The sequence below is a fragment of the Pyxicephalus adspersus genome, chromosome 6, assembly GCF_032062135.1.
Source record: "Pyxicephalus adspersus chromosome 6, UCB_Pads_2.0, whole genome shotgun sequence".
Taxonomy (NCBI): Eukaryota; Metazoa; Chordata; class Amphibia; order Anura; family Pyxicephalidae; genus Pyxicephalus; species Pyxicephalus adspersus.
The window spans coordinates 83,470,734-83,492,798 of record NC_092863.1 but is presented as its reverse complement, the minus strand read 5'-3'; the positions used below and the strand labels follow the sequence as shown (position 1 = coordinate 83,492,798).

General features: G+C 36.3%; 1 protein-coding gene across 2 annotated transcripts in view; it reads right to left on the bottom strand.

Annotated features, from left to right (window-relative positions):
* The window catches only part of PDE4D (phosphodiesterase 4D), a 743,908-nt gene that overhangs the window by 597,726 nt on the left and 124,117 nt on the right, over window positions 1-22,065 (bottom strand). The window contains exon 2 of one of the 2 annotated variants that reach the window (XM_072416390.1): window positions 5,552-5,648. In XM_072416390.1, the coding sequence (XP_072272491.1) occupies window positions 5,552-5,593 (42 nt within the window). In that variant the 5' untranslated portion in view covers window positions 5,594-5,648. Of the gene's footprint in view, window positions 1-5,551; window positions 6,050-22,065 lie in introns of those variants that run through there. The other variant, XM_072416392.1, reaches the window with a different exon arrangement.

The following is a 22,065-nucleotide window of genomic DNA, read 5'->3' as shown; positions in this document are numbered from 1 at the left end:
GGTTGGCGAACACTGGGCTAGAAAACACTTTTTGCCAACTACAATCATAAGAGTCATGCAACTGGCTCTACCATCGAGTGTTGACCCAATAAACAGCAGACAAAACGTATTTATTGGTAATTTCATCCTATCAGGAATGCCTTAAATGTTACAGTGGAGGGTCACTGACAAAAATGAAAGATCATACAATCACTGTGGGCTGTCAGTAATATAATGGTAATGTGTCTGTTGAGCTGACAGATCCGAGCTGAACTGTTCATGAATTTTTGAGCAGCCGTCCACACAATACATTCTATGTTGGCAACCCAGTTGCAGAATCATTGCCGCATACCATCTGCCAATTATAGTCCAGACAAACTAATGCTGCCTGGAAATGAATGTTGCAGCACATTACAGCACTGTACAACCCTATTTGATTGCTATTTAGGTTAAAACAATTTCACAACTATTTTATCACAAACTAAAAATAAACAACTGGCCAAAAGATATGAATTCAAGCCATTGAACAAATAAGCACATTATGGGACTTTCATTAACAAGCAACTCATTTTCTTTTATAAAACATACATAAGAACAAACACGCTAGGAATAACAATTTGTGAATGTTATAAATTGTTTTTTTCATGAACTCCTAAAGCACCCTAAATCTTGATCATATGCATATACTACTGTATATCCAGGTTTATCCACTTTATCTGCAGTCCTACCATTAGCGAAGATGGTGCCTTCTGAGGACACAAATAAACAAGGACTAGGCTAATACTTCAATGAAGAAGTGATGCAACCGGAGGGAAAACAAAGAAAAACCACCAAAATTATTTTAGGACCCAATGGGGTGATGTCACTGGAAATTCACCCTAATTTATTATATCATTCCTCCAGCCTGGTCCATTGTTATCCTGCCAAATATATTTGTTTATTTAGATATCTGTCTGGAACTCACTTTTAGGGCCATTTATGCCTATATGTCCATGTGGGGAAAAAAGGTAACTCTCAGGACCCCAGTTTTGTTTAAAAGAAAAGGAACCATATGCAATAATTTTTTATACTTATACTTATCTTTATACTATAAGAGTTTTGCCATGGCCACCAAACTACCAAATGCCAAACTGGCCAAATCCAATATAAAATTCTTTCAATGTTTGTGCCAGCTGCATTTGAGTGGGTACAAAACGGGCTAATAAATGTGGTTGAGGCAAGTTATAGGTATTAATCAGCATATGATTTCAGTAACAATTTCTAATCCTTTCTACAATAAAGATTAAAAAACTGTCAGTCTTACAGCTATTGAAAGCCCAAGTGTCCATGCTTGCAATAATATAGTCTGTGCCTATGACTTGGTAAATTATGTCTAATTAAAAAATCACAAAGAACCAAAAGTAGATTTTTATCTAAATTGTGTACGGTGTCTCACATGGAAGCCTGATAAACACATTGAGCTGTTTGTTATCTTTATATGAAGGTAATTAAACAGATAAGATATTGATTGTGGGATTGTCTGCACAGCAAGTGAAGAAGTTCCAGAAATACATCTAGTATATCAGGACAGAAGCCTGAGCTAAAAATGTGTAAAGAAAAATAACATTTTACTATTGGTAATAGAAATGTACATCAAGAGCTCATGCACACTGGTTCCCACACACTAGCCATTCGGCTGAAGATACAGGATTCCCAGGGCTGCATGAACGAATGCAGCCCAGAGAATCCACTGCGATCCCGGGACACTAGAGGTTAATTAACCTCTAGTGCCAGGGATCGTAATGATTTCCTCGATCCCTTGATGGTTTCGCAAAATTGGTTTGCCGAAATTTGGCAGACCCATCGCTCATTCCTTTTTGGTACATCATGAGAAAAACAAAGCACTGGTGAACTCAGCAACGCCAAAAGACCTGGACGTCCACGGAAGACAACAGTGGTGGATGATCGCAGAATAATTTCCATGGTGAAGAGAAACCCCTTCACAACAGGTGAACGTAGGACTATGGATATCCAAGTCTACCATAAAGAGAAGACTGCATGAAAGTAAATACAGAGGGTGCACTGCAAGGTGCAAGCCACTCATAAGCCTCAAGAATAGAAAGGCTAGAATGGACTTTGCTCAAAAACTTCTAAAAAGCCAGCACAGTTCTGGAAAAACATTCCTCGGACAGATGAAACCAAAATCAACCTTTACCAGAATGATGGCAAGAAAAAAAAGTATGAAAAAGGCGTGGAACAGATCATCATTTAAAGCATACCACATCATCTCTAAAACATGGCGGAGGCAGTGTGATGGCTTGGGCGTGCATGGCTGCCAGTGGCACTGGGACACTAGTGTTTATCCATGATGTGACACAGGACAGAAGCAGCCGAATGAATTCTGAGCTGTTCAGAGACATACTGTGTGCTCAAATCCAGCTAAATGCAGTCACATTGATTGGGAGGCGTTTCATAATACAGATGGACAATAACCCAAAACATACAGCCAAAGCAACCCAGGAGTTTGGTAAAGCAAAGAAGTAGAATATTCTTTAATGGCCAAGTCAGTCACCTGATCTGAACCCAATTGAGCATGCATTTCACTTATTGAAGACTAAAAACTTCGGACAGAAAGGCCCACAAACAAACATTAACTGAAAGTCGCTGCAGTAAAGGTCTGGCAGAGCATTAAATAGGAGGAAACCCAGCATCTGGTGATGTCCATGAGTTCATGACTACAGGCTGTCATTGCCAGCAAAGGGTTTTCAACCAAGTACTAGAAATTAACATTTTATTTTCAGCTTTTTAATTTGTACAATTACTTTTAGTTCCTCACATTTTTATGCAATCATTTTGTTCAACCCACTGAATTTAAACTGAAAGTCTGCAGTTCAACTGCATCTTAGTTGTTTCATTTATAATTGTGGTAATTTACAGAACCAAAAAAATCAAGCCATATGAATAAACCATAAGAACAAATGCCAAGCAATATCAGCACCGCCAGCAGTGTTATATGATGTGCCTCAACCTTTGTGACTTTCACTTTTGCATGACTGCTGCATATAAATATAGAGAATAAAATACACATTAAGGCATATTCAATAGACATGAATTTATATTCTGAATACTATTACAAGGTATACATACAGCTATCAGAAAGCATCATGTTTTTGTAGGTGGTAGTTCTTTTAATGACTAACTCATATTTTCTTGTGGTTTCAATGCTGTAGGAATGCCAAATCTTCATTATTATAATTTTTAAATTTTATTTATGAAGTTCCAACATAATACGTAGCCCTATGCAATAAATAATTCTTTGCTAATAGTCCCTGTAGCAGTTTCGTGAACTTTGACAGTATTTTCTGCCCCAGCATATAACTAAAACCTTATTGTTAAATAGTTAATGTTAAATAAAAAATATGTTCATGGTCCACTGGGAATTCCAAGACCAACATAATTCTAAAGAAAATGGAGGTATAAGCTTTTTTGAAGGTGGAAGGTACGATGGAAGAAAGCAGAATGGATTTAATTACAGAAGTGTTTGTAGCAGAGTACTGATGTAAACCTTTAGCTTATTGGTGTGGTCAACCTTGACCTGTTACCTAGATGGATATTATTATCCCCACTCACTACAGTCAACGCTGTCTTGATATAGAGAAGATTGAAAATGCAGCGGAGGGAACCACAGACCAGCAGGCAGCTGAATCTGGCAATTTGGGGTTGGGACAAGTTAGGGTTAAAAACAAAGAAATCGCTTCTATTGAGCTCATCTTGTTTATATACATAATTGCGCCCTACACATATATAGCCTGGGCTTACCACTTATTCCCAACTTTATTGGAAAAAAATAAATAAAACAGGGTTTCCATGGCCACTTTAGGAAAGTATTACTTGTGATAGATTTCCCCTAAGATAATAGAAAGCAATGCATTGTGTCACAGAGTGAATTTCTAGAAAGCTCAGTGCAGAAACAACTGAAGCAGATACTGCTAGTAAACATGCCAATTATTTTAGCCCCTTAGTCATTTTAGATTTGAAATGCCATTATTGTTTTTTGTGAATGAAGTCCTGCCCTGAGTCCGATATAGATTCCTGGAGCAAAATAGGTACACAATGTTTGTTGACTAAATTACTTGTCTTCTAGGGTCAACCATTTTATAAAAGGATTCATTTTTGATTTGACTGATCACAATGTTTCAGAAAATGTTTTGCTGATGATACAGGCCCCCCTCTTTGCCTTATTGGTCTACAGATGTAAGCCTACAGTATGGCAAATCCAAGCCTGATCCTGCTCAACCCCACTTGAATAATACATTACTGGATGAAAAATCCATTTGCGCAAAGGCTATATCTTCCCATTTATGTCAATTATGCTATCATGGTATAACCTCCACTAGCTTGTTGCAAAAAAAGGTTTTATTCATTTCCCTTCTCTCTGTCTTTGAGGTTGTACACATTAAGTTCTTCTCACAAATATGTTTTATTCAACTAGACTTTATACTTTGGACTCATTATTCAATATGATATTTTAAGTGTGGTCTGCAAAATTAGGCTCTAATATTCTAAGGTATGGTCATTTTGAATGTCACATCCATAGTAAGCAATGTGTTTAAAAACAAAATTCTATTACAAGCTTAAAAATGCTACTGAAATGGGCACGTAGATATTTTCAAGGTTTGCTAATTCCCAATTAAAATATCCAGATTTTACTAATCACAAACATGATTTTTAAATATTTTATTACTATATTCATACAGTATTGATACAGTTCAATAATTGCCTCTTGACCAACTATGTCTATGTGTTTCGCAGAATTGCTTCAGATTCCATAGGAGAGTCTTTGTAGGTATGTATATTGGAAAACAACTCAATGCAATGATAAATCAATTAGCCATCCAGAATTAGCAGGGAATTATTATTCCTGGAGTCTGTATCCCTCTGACCCAAGGTAGGTATGAGAATGGACAGGGTAGATATTCACAATATGCAGTTAGAATGGCATCAAGAATGAATGTGAAGGGAATTGCTTTTGAATGCCACTTTGGAGGCCATCAAAAATATTGTACACTAACAAATTTAAATGTGATAATGGAGAATGTAAAAACCATGCCTGTGATAAATACTATAAATATATACTTAAAGTAGTTGTTTTTAAGGTTGTAGTTCAACTAAAGCTCTCTATCTCACTTTAGATATATAGGTAAAGGTTTATATATAGAGATATATAGATATATATATGCTCTTTGACAGCATATGCCATAAACAGCTAGGCTTTAGATATCAGCAAGGTTCAACATTACCTTTACCAGGATAAACCAAGTCCCATTGTTAAATGTCAGAGTGGTTTTAGATTCCCAGACCATTGCTATTAGTCATTATTATAAATACTTCTCTATATCTATATAAGATAAAATATGCAGTGACAACCATTATGTTTTATCACAAGTCATTAATCTAAATGTATCCATCAAGGCAATGAAATCCTAACGTATGCATCAAGATAATTTCAACATCCAGAATAATAAACATATGAAAAATATAAGCAGTAGCTTTTAAGCACAAGACAGAGATGTAAAGAAGCAATAATACTTACACTTTTACCTCTTGCCAAAAAAGGATTGTTGTTGGTATTCATGTTGCGTTTCACAAATAAGCATCAAGTAGACTTTCACCGGGCAGTCATCTAATGCCTGACAACAAAACCAATATTATTGTTAAGCAAAATTTTACAGCAAAATAAAATATAAAACTGCAAAATAACCTCTGATTATACTAAGCAAAGTAAAGGCAGAATTTGTTTTCATACTGTCAATGTCTGCAACACTTCTACCCTCCTAATGAAGGGCCAGGAGCCGGGGAACAAAGGCCCATGTGACCGAGGAAAAGGGGGGGCAGGCATTCAGGTAAATATAAGTGGGGTCAGGGCGATGCCAGGTTGTGATTGGTGTGCTGAAACACCCAGGCTCACTGATTAAAGTTTATCTTCTCCAGCCTTGGAGAGCTTTAATAAATCAGGCCCATTGTCTCTCTGTACAAAACGCTACGATTATAGCAAAATACTTGATCTTTCCAAAAATCCAAACAACTCCCATACGCTCTGTAGCAATGATCAATATTAAGGTGTTTGCAATTTTTATCAGCCCTGCCAAATCTCCTCTGTGAACTACAGAATAAATACCATCCCTCATATGTTTTAAAAGCAAGGAGGGGGTCAGGTGTCCTCAAGTCCCAGAACACTTCATTTTCTAGGTTGAGGATTCTCCATAAATAAAGAATTAGGCTACGTACACACGTCAGAGGTTTCTTCTTGGATTGTTGCCTCAGGGCTAGTATCAGATGAGAATCTGACGTATGTAGAGCGGCCGTCAGAGGTCGTTCATTGATCTGCCCTGGCGGATCCATGAACGACGAGCCTAATTAACAGATCTAAGCAATACCCAAAAGCTTGAAATTTCAAAAACTCCAGTTAGCCCACACAGGGTATAATTTGAACTACAAACTTTCTGCATTAATGTCAATGTGGTCTAAGAGTTTAGATTTTGTTTTGCAATTTAGCAGCAGTAAACTAATGTAGCCATCACATAATGACTAATAGGCTGCAATATAACCATTTTATGCTCCTTGGTTTACATAGGCTTTGAAAAGACATTGCCATCTTCCCCATTCAGAACAAAGTGATCGTGTTTGTGCAAAAGACTTGAATGCACTCTGTGCCACACACATGGGCAGGGGTAAGTCATCCTGACCTGGCCAATCAAGATGGTTAGAGAAGAGTAGAAGATAAAGGTGGTGTCCATGATGGAATGGAGACAGGTGAATGCATTTCAAAAGTTATAATCAGGCAGGTAAGGTTATTTTATTGCAGAAGGGACATCAACTGCAAGGCCCTGTCCGGTCACAGTTTTGTTTCTGCTTTAACTTGTTGAAGATTATATTTTTTCATGACAGTTTAAATATACTGTAATTTGTAGATTTCATTTCTTCTAGCTATCTCTGTATAACACTATTAACATATCTGCAGAGCAACTGCTGAGATTACAAGAAAAGGAAGTCTGTTGTTTTCAGTTAGCCAATATTGACAGGTAGGAAATGAAAAGCACAATCACTGTCTTACATCTGGAGGCAGAAAGTATAGCCTGCACACATAATGAGCAAATATGGTTGCATTTATTTTATTGGTAAAGGGGTCATCCACAAATGATATTTCAGTTTTAGGTATATCATTGCAAATTTACTGACCTGAGCCAAAAGAAAAAAAAAAGGCCAAAGGAGAGATAATTCGATTGTATAGAACAGTTAACTAAATTTACGTAGCATGCAGTGCAAACTCACACTTATTGCACTCGGATGCAGTGCACCATCACTACCAAGTGTTGCTGTGTCTTCAAAAGTATTGCAGATTTTAAGTCACAGTTGTTCCACAGTTGCAGCCCTTTTAAATTATTAGGTTTCCTTAGGCAAATGCAAAATTGTGGCATAATGCAGCCTTTAATTATTAAATCCTTTAATCATTATTTATTGCAAACCACACAATTACCAGAACTTGGTATTGCAGTCTCTATGCAGCAGCCTTCAGAATGGAGAAGGGAAAAGCAGGTCAAAGCCAATCAGTTGAGCTACAGTGCACAAGATATGCTGAGAGAACAGAGTAAAATATAAACTCATCAGTCTGCTGTTTTCCTTTCACTGTCTATTCACATGGTGTAGTTGAGTGTGAGGAGAACACCGTAAAAGTTATTGAACTGCAAGAGATAAAAATGAGTCCTACCTATATATAGTATATACTTCATTAAAAAAAAAACAAAAAAAAAAAAAACAGACTTTCTTTCTCTCAGAATACCATTGAAAAAAAATCCTGGGCACACCATTAGATGGCACTGTGTCCTCATGTATAGTGTTTAACAAGCTCTTCCTGATGGAAATAGGAGTTTGTTACACACTTTAAATCAGAACATAACATCATCTACTGGTGGCAAAAATATTGAACAAAAGATCATTAGGAAGCAGGTGAGTCATCAACTACAAAATACTTGGTGTGTTAAAGAAGAAAAAAGAAAAAATAGGGACTTTGATGGAATTTTAGGTTTCTCAAAATAATTCACCATGGCATTCCTATTGATTACCGTTTTGAATATTAGCAGTTATGGCCACATGCCCTGGGTTTATACTCGCATTTTCCTGTATTTTCAGGTGAAATTGAGTACCTTGGTTTATTTATAAATCAGTTTATGTTGTAGTATATATGGTAAAATACTGAAAGTTTTTTTCAGATTAAAAAAAAATCTACAAAAGCTAATTAAAATACACTATACACTGTTACAGAAAATTGTTATCAAAACACTCTTTTAAAAGTAGTCTCTAACTTATCGCCTCTGAATATATTTTATATTGTTATAACAACCAATTCTCTATGTTTCATTCTAAATGATGAAATAATGTTAGGTAACAGAACAATTTCCTTGCAACTACAATGTAAAATGAATCTCTCAATGAGAATTCAAGGTCTGTGTAGAAAGATAACAAGGATTATACTTTTATTCTTTCTCTCTCAACATCTATGTAATATATAGGAGATATAAAGCAGCAGCATAGCCCCACGGGGAGGCCTTGTTCTATATCCTGCTATGTAGGAGAACACAGGAAAAAAAATATTGCCTTTCCTAGCTTATAAACCTGAAATTTCAAAGCATATCTTCCTTTGAAATATGGTTCATTAAGTGCTTATGGCACCAGGAACACTAATGGAGGACCCTTATCAACCCCTTTTTTTCTTATTTTGCTAAAGGGGATATAAAATAATGTGTCTGGGGAAGCTTGGAACATGTTCAGCTGAGTCCATGATATCCCATTATTTCCCAGAATTCATTTCTTTGATATAGTTATTAAGTGCTTATGGCACTAGACACTAATGGAGGAACATGATCAACCCCATCTTTTTTTTTTGCTGCTAAATGTAATATAATACAATGTGTCTAGGGAAACTAGAGTCTTGCTCAGCTATGTCCATAATATCCAATTATTTTCTAGAAATCACTTCAGAATGAAATATACTGGCAATGATTTACATACTGTAAAGCATCCCTGGTTCATATCGAGCATCCAACCACGTACCTGTATATAGTTGTTTGACATGGACAGGCATTCACTTTCTTTTGCTATACTTAATAGTCTAATGTAGTGTTTCTTAACCTTTTTAACACTTCATGTCTTCAGGGACCCCTCCCATAATTACTATAGCCAGAGCTTGCAGTGCATTAGTGCGGTGGTCAGTAGGAGGAATGCCTCCAACTTGGCTGGCCATTGGGAAGAATGCCATTCTTACAGATAGCCCAAAAAAAATAACACTCATTTCTTGCATGCAATAAGCCTGCTCATCAGGGAAATTCCTGTAGTTCAGCTATTCTCAACCAAGGTCCTGAGATTGATCTTTGGCTGACTGACATACAATTAGATGGTGTGCATTCATAGTTCCAGGATCTAGGAATTCTGATCATTAATATATGCAGGCATTCTTCCCTTTGGCAACCAATGCAAAGAGCATTTTTTCCTATTGATTTATTATACCACGGGTTTTGGGATGCCTGAAATTATCTTAAGGAGAAAGTCTGCTGTGGGATAATTGACTAGATCTAATTGTCTTTCACAAAAGAAAAAAGCAACAAAGGAAAAAAGAAGGTGATAACAAAAGAAGCGTTTCATGTGAAAGGGAAAGCATTGAAAAAAAAACAAAACAAAACTGTGATATGGATCACAGCAGGGTCACTGTAAAGAAGAAGCAGATGTACTTTAGATGAGAGTCTGGGATTTATTACTGTACTGAACATTGTGATAGTACCAGACTTATGAATAAACATTTTAGGCACTTCTCTAAGGACACTGAACTGAGATACATCTTACCTTTGTACCTTATTATCTAAAACAGAGATCCAGGGCAATCAGGGTCAAAAAGATCCCAATGAACGATAACTATCATTGAGTTAATGGGCCCCTCTAAGTCACATATTTATTATTATTATTTTTACACAGTATTTGTATAGTGCCAACATATTATGCAGTGCTTTACAAACTCCATAGTCATAACACTAGCTGTCACTAGCTCACAATCTAATGGCTCTACCATAGTCATATGCCTTAGGTACATTCTAAAGTAAAACATTTTTGGGGAAGCCAATTACCTAACTGCATGTATTTACTAAAATATTACTATTGTAAACCATCATATTTAGGCATAAATAATATTTTAGAAGAATGTACAGAATTATGTGTGTAACATGATAACATCTGATTTGAAATGGTACATATATATTTTTTACTGCACATAATTGAAGGATTGAAGTGAACATGCCTTTTTTAAGCTCAATGATCATACACTTTGCTAAACCGTCTTTGCTCAATAATTTAACCTCAGTAAGCCCAATTTCATTTCATGCCATCTATACCAATTATACCAAATTTATACTATGTCAGTATAAAATTAAAGTATGCAGAGATATTACTTAACACTGGGTAACAATTGTGAACCATTTTTTGTTGACTTCAATTTTTAGGCTTATTTACACTAAAATTGGTATGCAGATTCTGAAAGTGTAGTTCCTTTTCTTCTATCACGTCAGTTTTTTTCTCTACCACTTATATTAATGCGATAACTGTAGCATGGATTTGTATAGGCTATTCATTTACACGTAAGACAGTGTGGTTGGAGGTTGTGCGCTGCTCTACGCAGTGAATATGCAAAATTTATTTTTCTACTTACTCATGTATTTCCTTTTTTTCAGATCATGTCTGACTCTGCTGTTTCTCGTTGTTAGTGCCTAAAAAACCCTGATTCATTTTGTTATATTCTGTGGAAGTTTCACCATTCCCAGTCAAAGGGCGAAAATCAGCACATTTGTAGAGCAAGCCTATCTGGCATATTTCAAAGTTAAACTTCATGATCAAGATAAGTCTTGGGCCCTTCATAAGGTGTGCAAACAGTGTGTCGAAGGTTTACAGATATGGACAAAAGGAACACATGATAAGATGCCATCTGGTATACCTATGGTTTGGCGAGAGCCAGGAGATCATTTCGGTGACTGTTACTTTTGTATAGTGAAAACTTCAGTGATTTGAAACCTGATTTTGGACTATGGAAGAAGGCTTCAGAACTCCTAGCATCAGGACTGCGTGAGAAAAACTTACTTGAAAAAGGAACACAGGTATTGTACTTTCGAACAAGAGAAATTGCATTTCTGCAGAACTTTAGAACTGACAATGGCTTTGTGTTTTACCATAACATACCCGGTTTAATGGAGGTATTGGGAATTCCAATATATAACTCAACTGAATGGCGACTATTCATCGATAGCTCAAACCGGAGCTTAAATTGTGTGCTTCACAATGGTAATATATTTGGGCGAGTCCCAGTTGGCCATTCAGTCTCTCTTTGTGAAGAATATGCAAAGAGTCATTGAGTTGTTCCAATTTTACCAACACAATTGGGTCATCTATGTTGACCCTAAAATGGTATGCTTCCTTCTTGGTCAGCAACACGGATACACCAAGTATCCCTGTTATCTGTGCATGTGGAACAGCAGAGCTCATGAGAGGCATTTGGTGGAAATGAATTGGCCTCCAAGATCTGCCCTAAAACCAGGTGATCCAAACATTCTACATGAGCCACTTGTTGATAGAAAGAATATTATATTCCTGCCTCTGCACATGAAACTGGGTCTGATGAAGCAGTTCGTTAAAGCTTTGCCAACTGAAGGAGAATGTTTCAAGTACCTCATTTTGGCATTTCCTAGCCTGTCATTTGAAAAAATAAAGGCTGGTGTGTTTGATGGTCCACAGATTCAGCAGCTCATCAAAGATGAACCTTTTATCAGGACAATGTCAGAAGTTGAAAAGAATGCTTGGTTATCATTCAGAGCCATTGTCAAGGACTTTCTTGGAAACACACAAGCAAATAATTACACAGAAATTATCCAGAAACTCTTAGAGAGCTACAAAATGCTTGGTTGCAATGAGCATCAAGGTGCATTTTCTGCATAGCCATCTTTCTAACTTCCCAGAAAACCTTGGTGCAGTCAGTGATAAGCAAGGTAAACAATTCCACCAAGATTTGAAGGTCTTAAGCTGCGTACACACCTGCAATTTTTCTCGTTGGAAAGGATCTTTCACGATCCTTTCCAACGAGAAAAGACTGCACGATGCATGAACGATGCTGTACATACAGCACCGTTCATGCTCTATGGAGAGGGGAGGGGGAGAGCGACGGAGCGGCACCCTGCTGCGCGCTCTCCCCTTCCCTTTCATTAGGATCGGTCGTCGTCCATCGTCCATGGATCCGCCAGGACGGTCGTCGGACGATGGACGACGACCGACTGTACACACGGCAGATTTTCGCCCGATAATTGGCCGATACCGATTATCGGGCGAGAAAAATTTGCCGTGTGTACGCAGCTTTAGAAGGACGGTATCAGGGTAGATGGGATGTACATATGATGGCTGACTATTGTTGGAGCAATCTGGCGAAATTGTCCTAACACTGAACACTCCAGGAAAAGCTAAAAGGTAAATTTTTACCTTAACCGCTTACCTGATTAATTTTCAAATGTTTTACTGTAAAAATACTGTTAGAGTAACAATAAATTCTTTGTATAAACAGACAAAATTTAAGTAAACAGTTCATAAGTAATTATTTCATTATATGTAAAATTTGTATGTTTTTTGATAAAAATGGAGGGTACTCTGTATCGTAAAAACTGTATGTGATAACAAAAAATTGGGTAATTTCCGGATAAACCACCCATAAATTAGTAAAAAAACAAGTGTAAGATCTAACTCAACAAAAAATGCGTTCCCCAGTGTAATGCTTCACAATGCTTTAAAATCGGCACAATGTTATAAACCAGCACAATGCTTAGATATTTTACAATAGCTAATTGCTTGACATCTATTATCTACAATAAAACCATTGACTATTGTGCTACACTGTTATGACTTTGGTTGCTGTGTTAATGATAGCAGTTAGGATAACAATTACAATGCTTTTCTGATAAGGTGTACTTACTGTATATTAGTGTGATATATATATATATATATATATATATATATATATATATATATATATATATACACATATACATACATACAAGGGTGAGGGTAGCATGCTAGTTAAGCTTTGTGGATTTGGCACATTATTGCACAAAAGTCCTCAGCATTCCATCAGAATAACTATAGAAGTAGATTTACAGCCCTAGAGTGAGAGGCTTCTTTAACACTTAAGCATTAACAATATTCTTAAAGGAACAATAAACATAAAATACAAGCTTATATAAAAGAGTAAGTTATATGGTGAATTATGCAGAAATAAGAAAAAAAGATAAGAAAAAAGAAGAAGCACTTATTGTTATTCAGTTGGTGGTGCATTTTTGGGCCATTCTTTGCAACATTGTTAGGTGTAAAAAATGTAAAAACTTCCATATGTTATTCCACACTAACTCCTCACAAAACAAACAAGTGTGTGGTACACAACAGTGAAATCCAAATTGCAAAATAGTCATCACTAACATTTCTCTGAAAATCCCTTTACTGTGGTTCCATACCAACAAACACCGTTTAGGGGGTGCAATAGTCTTTATCAAGGCATGAAATAGAACAGTCTTTTTTGCCTTTATAAAGGGGTACATTGTGCCCCAAAACAGTGTTGAAAGGTATGGAACAAAAGTTGCCAAAATGTACTATTCCCAAGAATAGTAGGAGATTCAGGGACCCCTTAAAATTATTTGGACTTGGGAAAGACTGAAAAAGCAACTGGAATAGTAATAGAACACATGTGAGCGCTCCCAGCATAATGACATTATCACAGCACCAGGGTTTTGAAATTCCTACCCGAAGGTGCAATACCAAAAGCCACAACTTTTAAATATACGCCATATGTAAATATATGCACCTTTTATTGTGATACTGCATTTAACGTCTAGATACACGTGCGATGGTTCTCGGATTGTGAAAGATCCTTTCCAACGACAATGATTGCACATGTGTACATAGCCTAACTCCATCTTTCTAAAAAGATAAATAAAAACAGTGAGCAGCAGAAAAAAAATCAGCAGCACCGACTACAGTTCATATCTCTATCGTCCTGAGTTCACACCTATGTATTTAGAAAAAAGCACCAACATTATTGTCCCAGATGACAACAGGCAGGAGCCATGACATTATCATATTGGCCCAAGAACTGCATAAAAAGGTTTAAACTATTTAAATAAAATGACCCTCTTTTAAGGTGATCAGTATAGCACATTACATTGCAGGGTTTTTGGATGCTCAGGAAATGCAATAGTATTAGAAGGTGCGAAATAATGATTCACTGAATAAATTTGCCTCTTGCATTAGTAACAGATGAATAGTAGTAAGTAAGGTTGGCACAGGCATTCCTACAGACCACTAATATCACTAGTCACTAAGCAATGATGAGTTCTAGCTCCAGCATGAGCCAAGTTTTCCCTTGGACCCAGCATCTCATTTTACACGTGTTTTCTTAAGCATGCGCTGCATTGTGCTAAATGACAGCATTAGTCCATTAATATTAAAGTTAAAGTCTGTTTTTCAATAAATCCCCCAGTACCCCACCATGGACAAGAGTCACAAAGTGCAGCAGCATTGGGTTGTTTCACTCATGGCTCAGATGCAAATATCTGCCTGCATCTACCGTAGAAGGAAGACCTTTAAAGCAAAAGCTTCACATGTGATAGCATATTGGACTTTGACATGATTAAGAGATCTGACATGTTCTCCTATAAATGGTATTGTGTGCACCCATTTACTAGCACTGTCAATCTTACTCTGTCAGTCTATTTAACTGTCATATTGCTCACAGTCATTTTATGTCATATTTACTCTGCATCCTCCGCTCATCACAATGCAGAAAAACAGGGCAGAATTGTATTTTTTTTTTACAGTCTAAGCAATAGGCAATAAAATAAAACCAGCAAAACCAATTATATAAATGGGTTATTTGTTAAGAAAATTTGTACCCAGAAATGAATGTTTTCATTGATTATTTTAGGTTTCCCATTTTATACATTAATGTTTTTGGTTTTTTTTATTTATTTATTTTTTTAACAAATTGGACCTCTACTTTAAAGCTTCTGTGATAAGGGCAATAAAGCAACACAGCATGTTATTAGAATCAATGAATGTGCAATCAATCCTGAGGCCAAGGCCGATGCATTACATTAAGCAAAAGGGCATCTCTGCATATGATGTATTTTCATTTAATTGGCTTGCTTTGATTCCTAAAGTCATGTCGGTCTATGGTCTAAAAATGAAAGCTGGTTTCTTGATCAATAGCTTTCCCCAGAGGAAAAAGAACAAATGCTACCCTTGAAATACTTGTGCCCCCATTGCTTGACCTCACAGTTAGTACAGCAGTGTAATGTATGTTAATATCTACTAAATGGGAAGTACAAGACTGAACTGAATGCTCTTTCAATTGCTGCTCCGGTATAAGGCTGAGATTTCAATATTTTCTGATACAGCAAATGTCTGAAAGGCATTTTAGATCATTATAAAATAATGACCATACCACTTATTCTAAATGCTTTTATTACCCTTCTGAAATGCTCACCTTCACTGCTGAAACTGCTACTCAGAATCCAGATTTCCTAATCCTTCCCTTCAGCGGAGATTTTGTGATCAAAACTGATTAGTATTGTTTTGATCAAAATGTGATACAAAATATATATACTCAAGTATAAACTAAGATATTTTACTTTCATTGCCATTACTGGGGTTTGACACATCAGAGCTCTTGGAGACAATTGCAGCTATATTAGAGTTTGTTACTCACTTAACATGAGGACACAGCACCATCTGCATGTTAACCATGCAGAAACCACCTAACAGAAAGTAACCTATCATCAACTCAAAAGTACAAAAAGCTTTACCTGTAAAAAGGAGCTTTTCTATTAATCACAAACATGGGTTTGTTACAGACTTTACATATGGACATGTGCCCTAGGGTTTATACTCAAGTCAATTCAGTTGAGTCATTTATTCTCAATTCTTATATTTAAGTATATCTGAATATATTACATTTAAAAGAGCACTGAAATCCCATTTTTTTAAAACTTGCCTAGCCATCTTCTTCTGTTATTTGAAACCATCACTACCTCCCACCACTACATATCTCCCATCATATTGTGTGTATATTCCCCCACCTACTAGATTGTAGGCTCTTCGGGGGAGGGTCCTCTCCTCCTGTATCAAGGTCTGTATTTGTCTGTCATTTGCAACCCCTATTTAATGTACAGTGTTGCGTAATATGTTGGCGCTATATAAATCCTGTTTAATAAAAATATTAATAACCTTTGGTCATGGAACCAGCTTCCATGGAATGCAAGGGGCAGAGTTTTATGGCCATTCTGAGCCTTCAGAGATAGCATGGCTGAAAACTTAAATTTCTAGTTATGCGGTCTACAGTGGGATCCCAGAGAAGCAGATTCCACATGAAAGGTGAAAATTTTAGGACAACTAGTGTTTTTTTCATTAATTGAAAATAAATGTATAGGCATTTGTTACCTCACTAGAAATTAATGTCAAGTTTTCTAGAAAGATTCACCCACTAGTTTTAACTGGTGACCATTGTCAACAAGAATGTGGAAAATACTAGAATAAGGGGTAACAAGAAATTATCCATTGAAGACATTTGCTTCAGTGACAAGAAAAATATTCCTGTTATGTTCATAGAATCGAACCAACACCAACAAAATTGACTGGAAAGGGGTTCCAACCCTACTTATCAATAGCTATAAAAAAAGTTTTAGCTATACACACACACCATCAGTACATGTTACGTAATATTATACTTGGTTGTTGTGAAAGCTCTACCAATTCACTTTTAAGTTGTTCCTGATTTGCAAGGACATTTAGTGTTTTCAAATATAACATTTGGAGCTTCACTTTATTTATATGTAGGTTCACACTGGAAATAACGCAATACATGCAGAGAAAATGATTACAAGCATTCAGGACGAAAAAGAATGCAATGCATATCATTAGGAGATGCAAAGCGGAACAAGACGTCACTTATCTTCATAGGATAAATGATATCTCAGCGTGTTTTATAACAGTTATTGACTGCAGTGTGCTGAAACATTCTTTGGAATGTGAGCTTCACGCTGGCTGTATTTCCCACGCGGTTTCTAAATAAAGACAGCTTGTATAGACTGCGATCTGAAAAGGTTCTTTTTCATTATAGTTTGGCCTTAAAGTAAATTCATCATTGAACATCAGCAAAATAACATTAACCTTTAGAACCAACATAACATTGTGTACTAGATTGATGTGGTAGGAAAGGCTTGGCTTTAGGTTTCATTGTTTGAAAATGTGGGTATGGTGCTCCTATGAAGAGAAGGTGCCTTATTGTCACTGGAATTAGGTGTCCTTGCGGTTGGCCCTTCTCTTTGCAGTTATTACTTGTTACCAGAACAGTACAGAATATTATGAAGATTCAGATATCATATATAGTAAATGCATTAAGACAACATACTAGTCAGAAGTAAAAGAATTGTGTTGTCACTGCCTACTCTGCCATCCTTTGCCTATCCATTTATCATCCTGGCTTCTTAGGCACGTCTCTCTCACCACCGCATCAAAGTAAAATTTGAATCCGTTAATATCTTGCCATGATTACTCCTTCACCTTTCATAAAAATGTTGCTGGGGATACCTGGGAATCCCAGCTTCCCTTGCAGGTGTGGGGAGGAATGAGACCCCACATGCCTGTGTGGGAGTTACTTCATCCTGACCCGGCCAATCAAGATTACTATATATTGGGAGCGAAGGAAGAAGAGGGCAGCCCCACTCAACGGAATGGGGACAGGTGAGTGAGTATCGATGGGTTTAGTTCTGCTTTAAAAGCAGTGTATGACTAAGACTGTTGTGCAGTTTAGGTGAACTAAAAAGGTCTATGGGCCATCTCTAGAAACAATTGTATACAGCCATGTTCAAATGCCTTTCACTGCGGTTGAACAGTATCCCCATTCAGATAAATAAAATCAGCTGGGCAGCCAGAAGCTCCATGTTGCATCCAGGAATTGCAGCACAAACCACTGCAACATGAACACAACTGCTTGAACAAAATAATTCAACTGCTCCAATCCAGCCGAGCGTGGTTTATGTGTTACAAAACCACTTGTTCAGCTTAATGTACTATATTCATAAACAGGCAGGTAATTCTCTCTTTTTAGTCTAAGAAATTAACATTTTGTTTTTATTTTCCCCAAATAATGATACCCTTGGTATCTTTTAGTTTTTGTTTAGTTTAAATTATTCTGTTTTCTATAGAGAAAAAAAAAAAACACTAATTAAATTTTTTTCTACTGTGCACATAAAAAAGATGTATGTATTTGAACCATTTCTTTGTGAAACAGCTATTGTGCATTGGATCATGGTGTTGAAAGTGTATTTCCCAGTTTGGAGAGATGACCTCAAATTCTCATCAGGATCCCAATAGCTTGAAGACTGACAACTGCTAACTGTGCATACATTGATGCAGCAAAACCACTAATGTTCTTTTCAGGTAGCAAATGCTTTTTCCTACCACACATCCCCAGCATTTTAATTGGTGTATTATTTTTCTAATTGTGGATGCATGGATTTCACCTGTTGCAAGAGTTACTTTGTTTCAGATCTTGCAATATTCATTTGGAGGTTCTTGGTGACTGGGCTAGACCTGGACAAATTAATGGTCATTTACAATTTTAGTTTTCCACTTGTTGATGATGTTACTAACAGTGGGTTGAGTTAAAATAATTCCCAATTTATACTTATTCCTCTGATGCCATTTCATGCAGTACCTCTCCTCCACCAGAAGATGTCCCCAGTATTATAAGGTAATTTGTGCCAAGCATTTTTCAACCCAAAAGCCTGAGGATATACTGTGAGTGCAGGACATCATAGCCCTGCACAGACCATACTAACTCAGTGAAATCCATTTACATCAGCACATTAAAACCATTCTTTGCATCAGTAAGCACCACTGACAGGCAATCCAAAGAGGAGGTGGACCCGTCACATTATGCAACATGACACATGCCGGTATTTATTGTACAGCGTGTGTAATATGTTGGCGCTATAAAAATCATGTTTATTAATATTAATAATAATAATGTCTGGAGATTCTGGGGGGGAAAGCTATGGAGTGTATTTACAAAAACTGCAGCTTTTATTTTTGATATACATGTACAAAAATTGATATCTGAATCTTGATGTCAGTTATACATTGACCACTTTTTATTAGACAAAAGGTCACATTAGATCCTAGATTTTTATATCAATACAGCTTGGGATTCATAAATCATTGCGACTGATTTTCATTATTTTTCAATAACATTTCATAGGTCTCAAGAGCTCTCTGTTTACTAAAAGCCTTTACTTTACCACAGGGGCTACAAATGATTGATGTTTGAGAAAAACGTCTAGTTTAGAAATGGACAAGCTTTACTAAATGTATAAACAAAAATAAAATAGAAAGGGAAGATTTAAAAAAAAAAAAAATCTATGAACCAAGATTAATATGCTGCTATTTCAGACTATAAAATGAACATGAATTATGGTATATTTACAAAGAATGCACAGAACATCCTCTGGGTAACATTTTTCAAAAGTATAGAAACCATTTGTCACACATTCATCACATTAGCTAACATTTGTTTTTCAGTAAGGCAATAGAACACGTACCCAATTTATAATGAGATGAATGTTGTATTGCCCATCAGCCACAGTTAATATAAAACACTTATCTTGTCAAGATGGAGAAACATTGAAAATTATTACAATAAATGTGTAACTGTTTGATATTTGCTCTTTTACTATGTTGAAAGAACAGTGATAGAGACCCCTGGAGACGCACTGAGCAAGGAATTCCTCCGCCAGATGCTATACTAAAAAGTATAGAAGGGACCTCCATGAGGTTAGGTTTAGACTAGAAGTTAATAGCTGCATCATATACCGCTCCTTGGCACCAACTGGAACCTCTTGGCTCCAGCATGACAAAGGGCTGTAACTAATAGGTCTTTGTAAATGTTTGTGCGTGTAATTGCTTGTAGTTGGAGGAAGTTTTTTTTTTCTTTTGATGAAATTACATTTTTTTTTACATTTCTAGCATTAACATTTTTGTTCCATCTGCAAGTGCAAGTCATGGTTTCAAAGGCAGAGCACAAAGGCATCCTTCATGTCCTTACTAAAGCTGGCAATGTACTCATGGAACAAAATCCATTCTATTTTGCTTTTCACAAGCTTATTCAGAGCTTATTGTTTCACAGTTTTTCACAGGCTTATTGTTTATGTGATTAAACAATTGCTATTTTGGCAGCCCCTCCCCAAAAAATAAAAAAGCAGTGTGTTGAATCTTATAGAACTTATCGGTTGCAATGGAAACACATAGGAAGTAAGACTGTATAAAGCATTAAACATTAACATGTCTTTATATGGCAGGAATGTAGGAAACTAAGTACATTTTCATCTAGCTTTAGGTCCATGGGTGACATCAAACTGCTTTAGATACCCAATCATTGTCTGTAAAATATTTTTCAGTACAAAAGGGGTTTATCCATTGGGCACTCACACTTTCAAACACATGGGTCAATTGCCCCCATTACCATCCCCTTACCTGTATAGTTAATTGAATCATCTGGGAATGAATCCATGGGTCATCATGGAGTCTAAGCAACACTTGGACTTTGCTACAGAATCCTTAAAGGAGTAATGGTCCAGTAATCCTCATGACTGCAAGATGCCACCAGGCTTACCCCACCAGAAAGTGGACCAACTGAGCTAGGCTTTAATTTAGTATGCTTTTGTGAATAGACCAGGTAAACCTTAAATCAGTAAAACATCAGTACAACAATCAGTACAAATCAGTACAACACCAGCACCTACAAGCTATAAAAAGATATATATATATATATTATATAAATATAATATATATATATATTTATATTTAGGATAAAAAAAAAAAGATTAAGAATGAATGCAAAAAGTAATATCATTCACTGTATTATACCATTTGCAACTACCTACTGCTACTGATTGATCAAGTGATTCATGGCCAGTAAAGTGCAAGACACTAATCCTTCCGTTCCTATGTGTGGGAAGTGATGTGAATTCTTCTAATTTGACAGGGATCTATTAAGAAGCCACTGACTCAACATTCCCTGCAGCCATGACAAACTTCAGCAAAGCAATATTCTCTATAAGCCCTAGAAGAGTCAGGAACTAATGTAAATGTGTACACAAGCAATACAGCCAATTCACTGGGGAATACACAGTCCTGCTGAGCAACTGAAGGTAGTTACTTTCCTCAAGAAAACAAAACCACAACATCAATATGTCACAGCTCTTTAGGCTTTAATTACTTGCTGGGTCAGGCTATGATGGCATTTGGTGAGCCCGGTACTATAGTTTATTATTAGAAGAAAGCCAACATTCTGATAAGCAATGTGGTTAATAAGTAAAAAATACATGTCTATATAACCAGGGACACGGAAGTCCTGTTCATCAAGGTAACAGCTTTATAATAAAAACCACTGTGAGACAAAAGTATGAGTGCATGATGGCATTTCATTCAAAGTGCCACACCTTGATAAACCTGGCCTCCATTATCATGTATGATTTATTCTAATCAGTCCTAAACCTACTGTTAGAAATTTACAAGTACAATATGAATTTTTCCCACTTTGATCCAGTCGCTTAACTTTTTGTATGTATGAAGGTAATTTAGGGCCATGTAATTTTTTTTATAATTTTTTTTATTTATTGTACTAAAACACTAAATATTTTTACTCAATAAAAGATTCTCCTGAAGCAAAGGGGCAGCTATATGCATGTGCACTGTAAGTAGGTCCACAAAGAGCGAACAATAAGATATTTTTTTTGTAAATAAAATATTAAATTCTGAATTATCAAAACTATAGAAACAAGCCAACAAAGAAAGCTTGATACACAAACAATAAGAAAAAAGGATTTTTAAGATGAATACAAAAATATATTTTATCCCAACCTCTATTAGAGGACATCTCATTGGACCTCTAGGATGTCCAAAATCAGTTCCAGAAAGTGG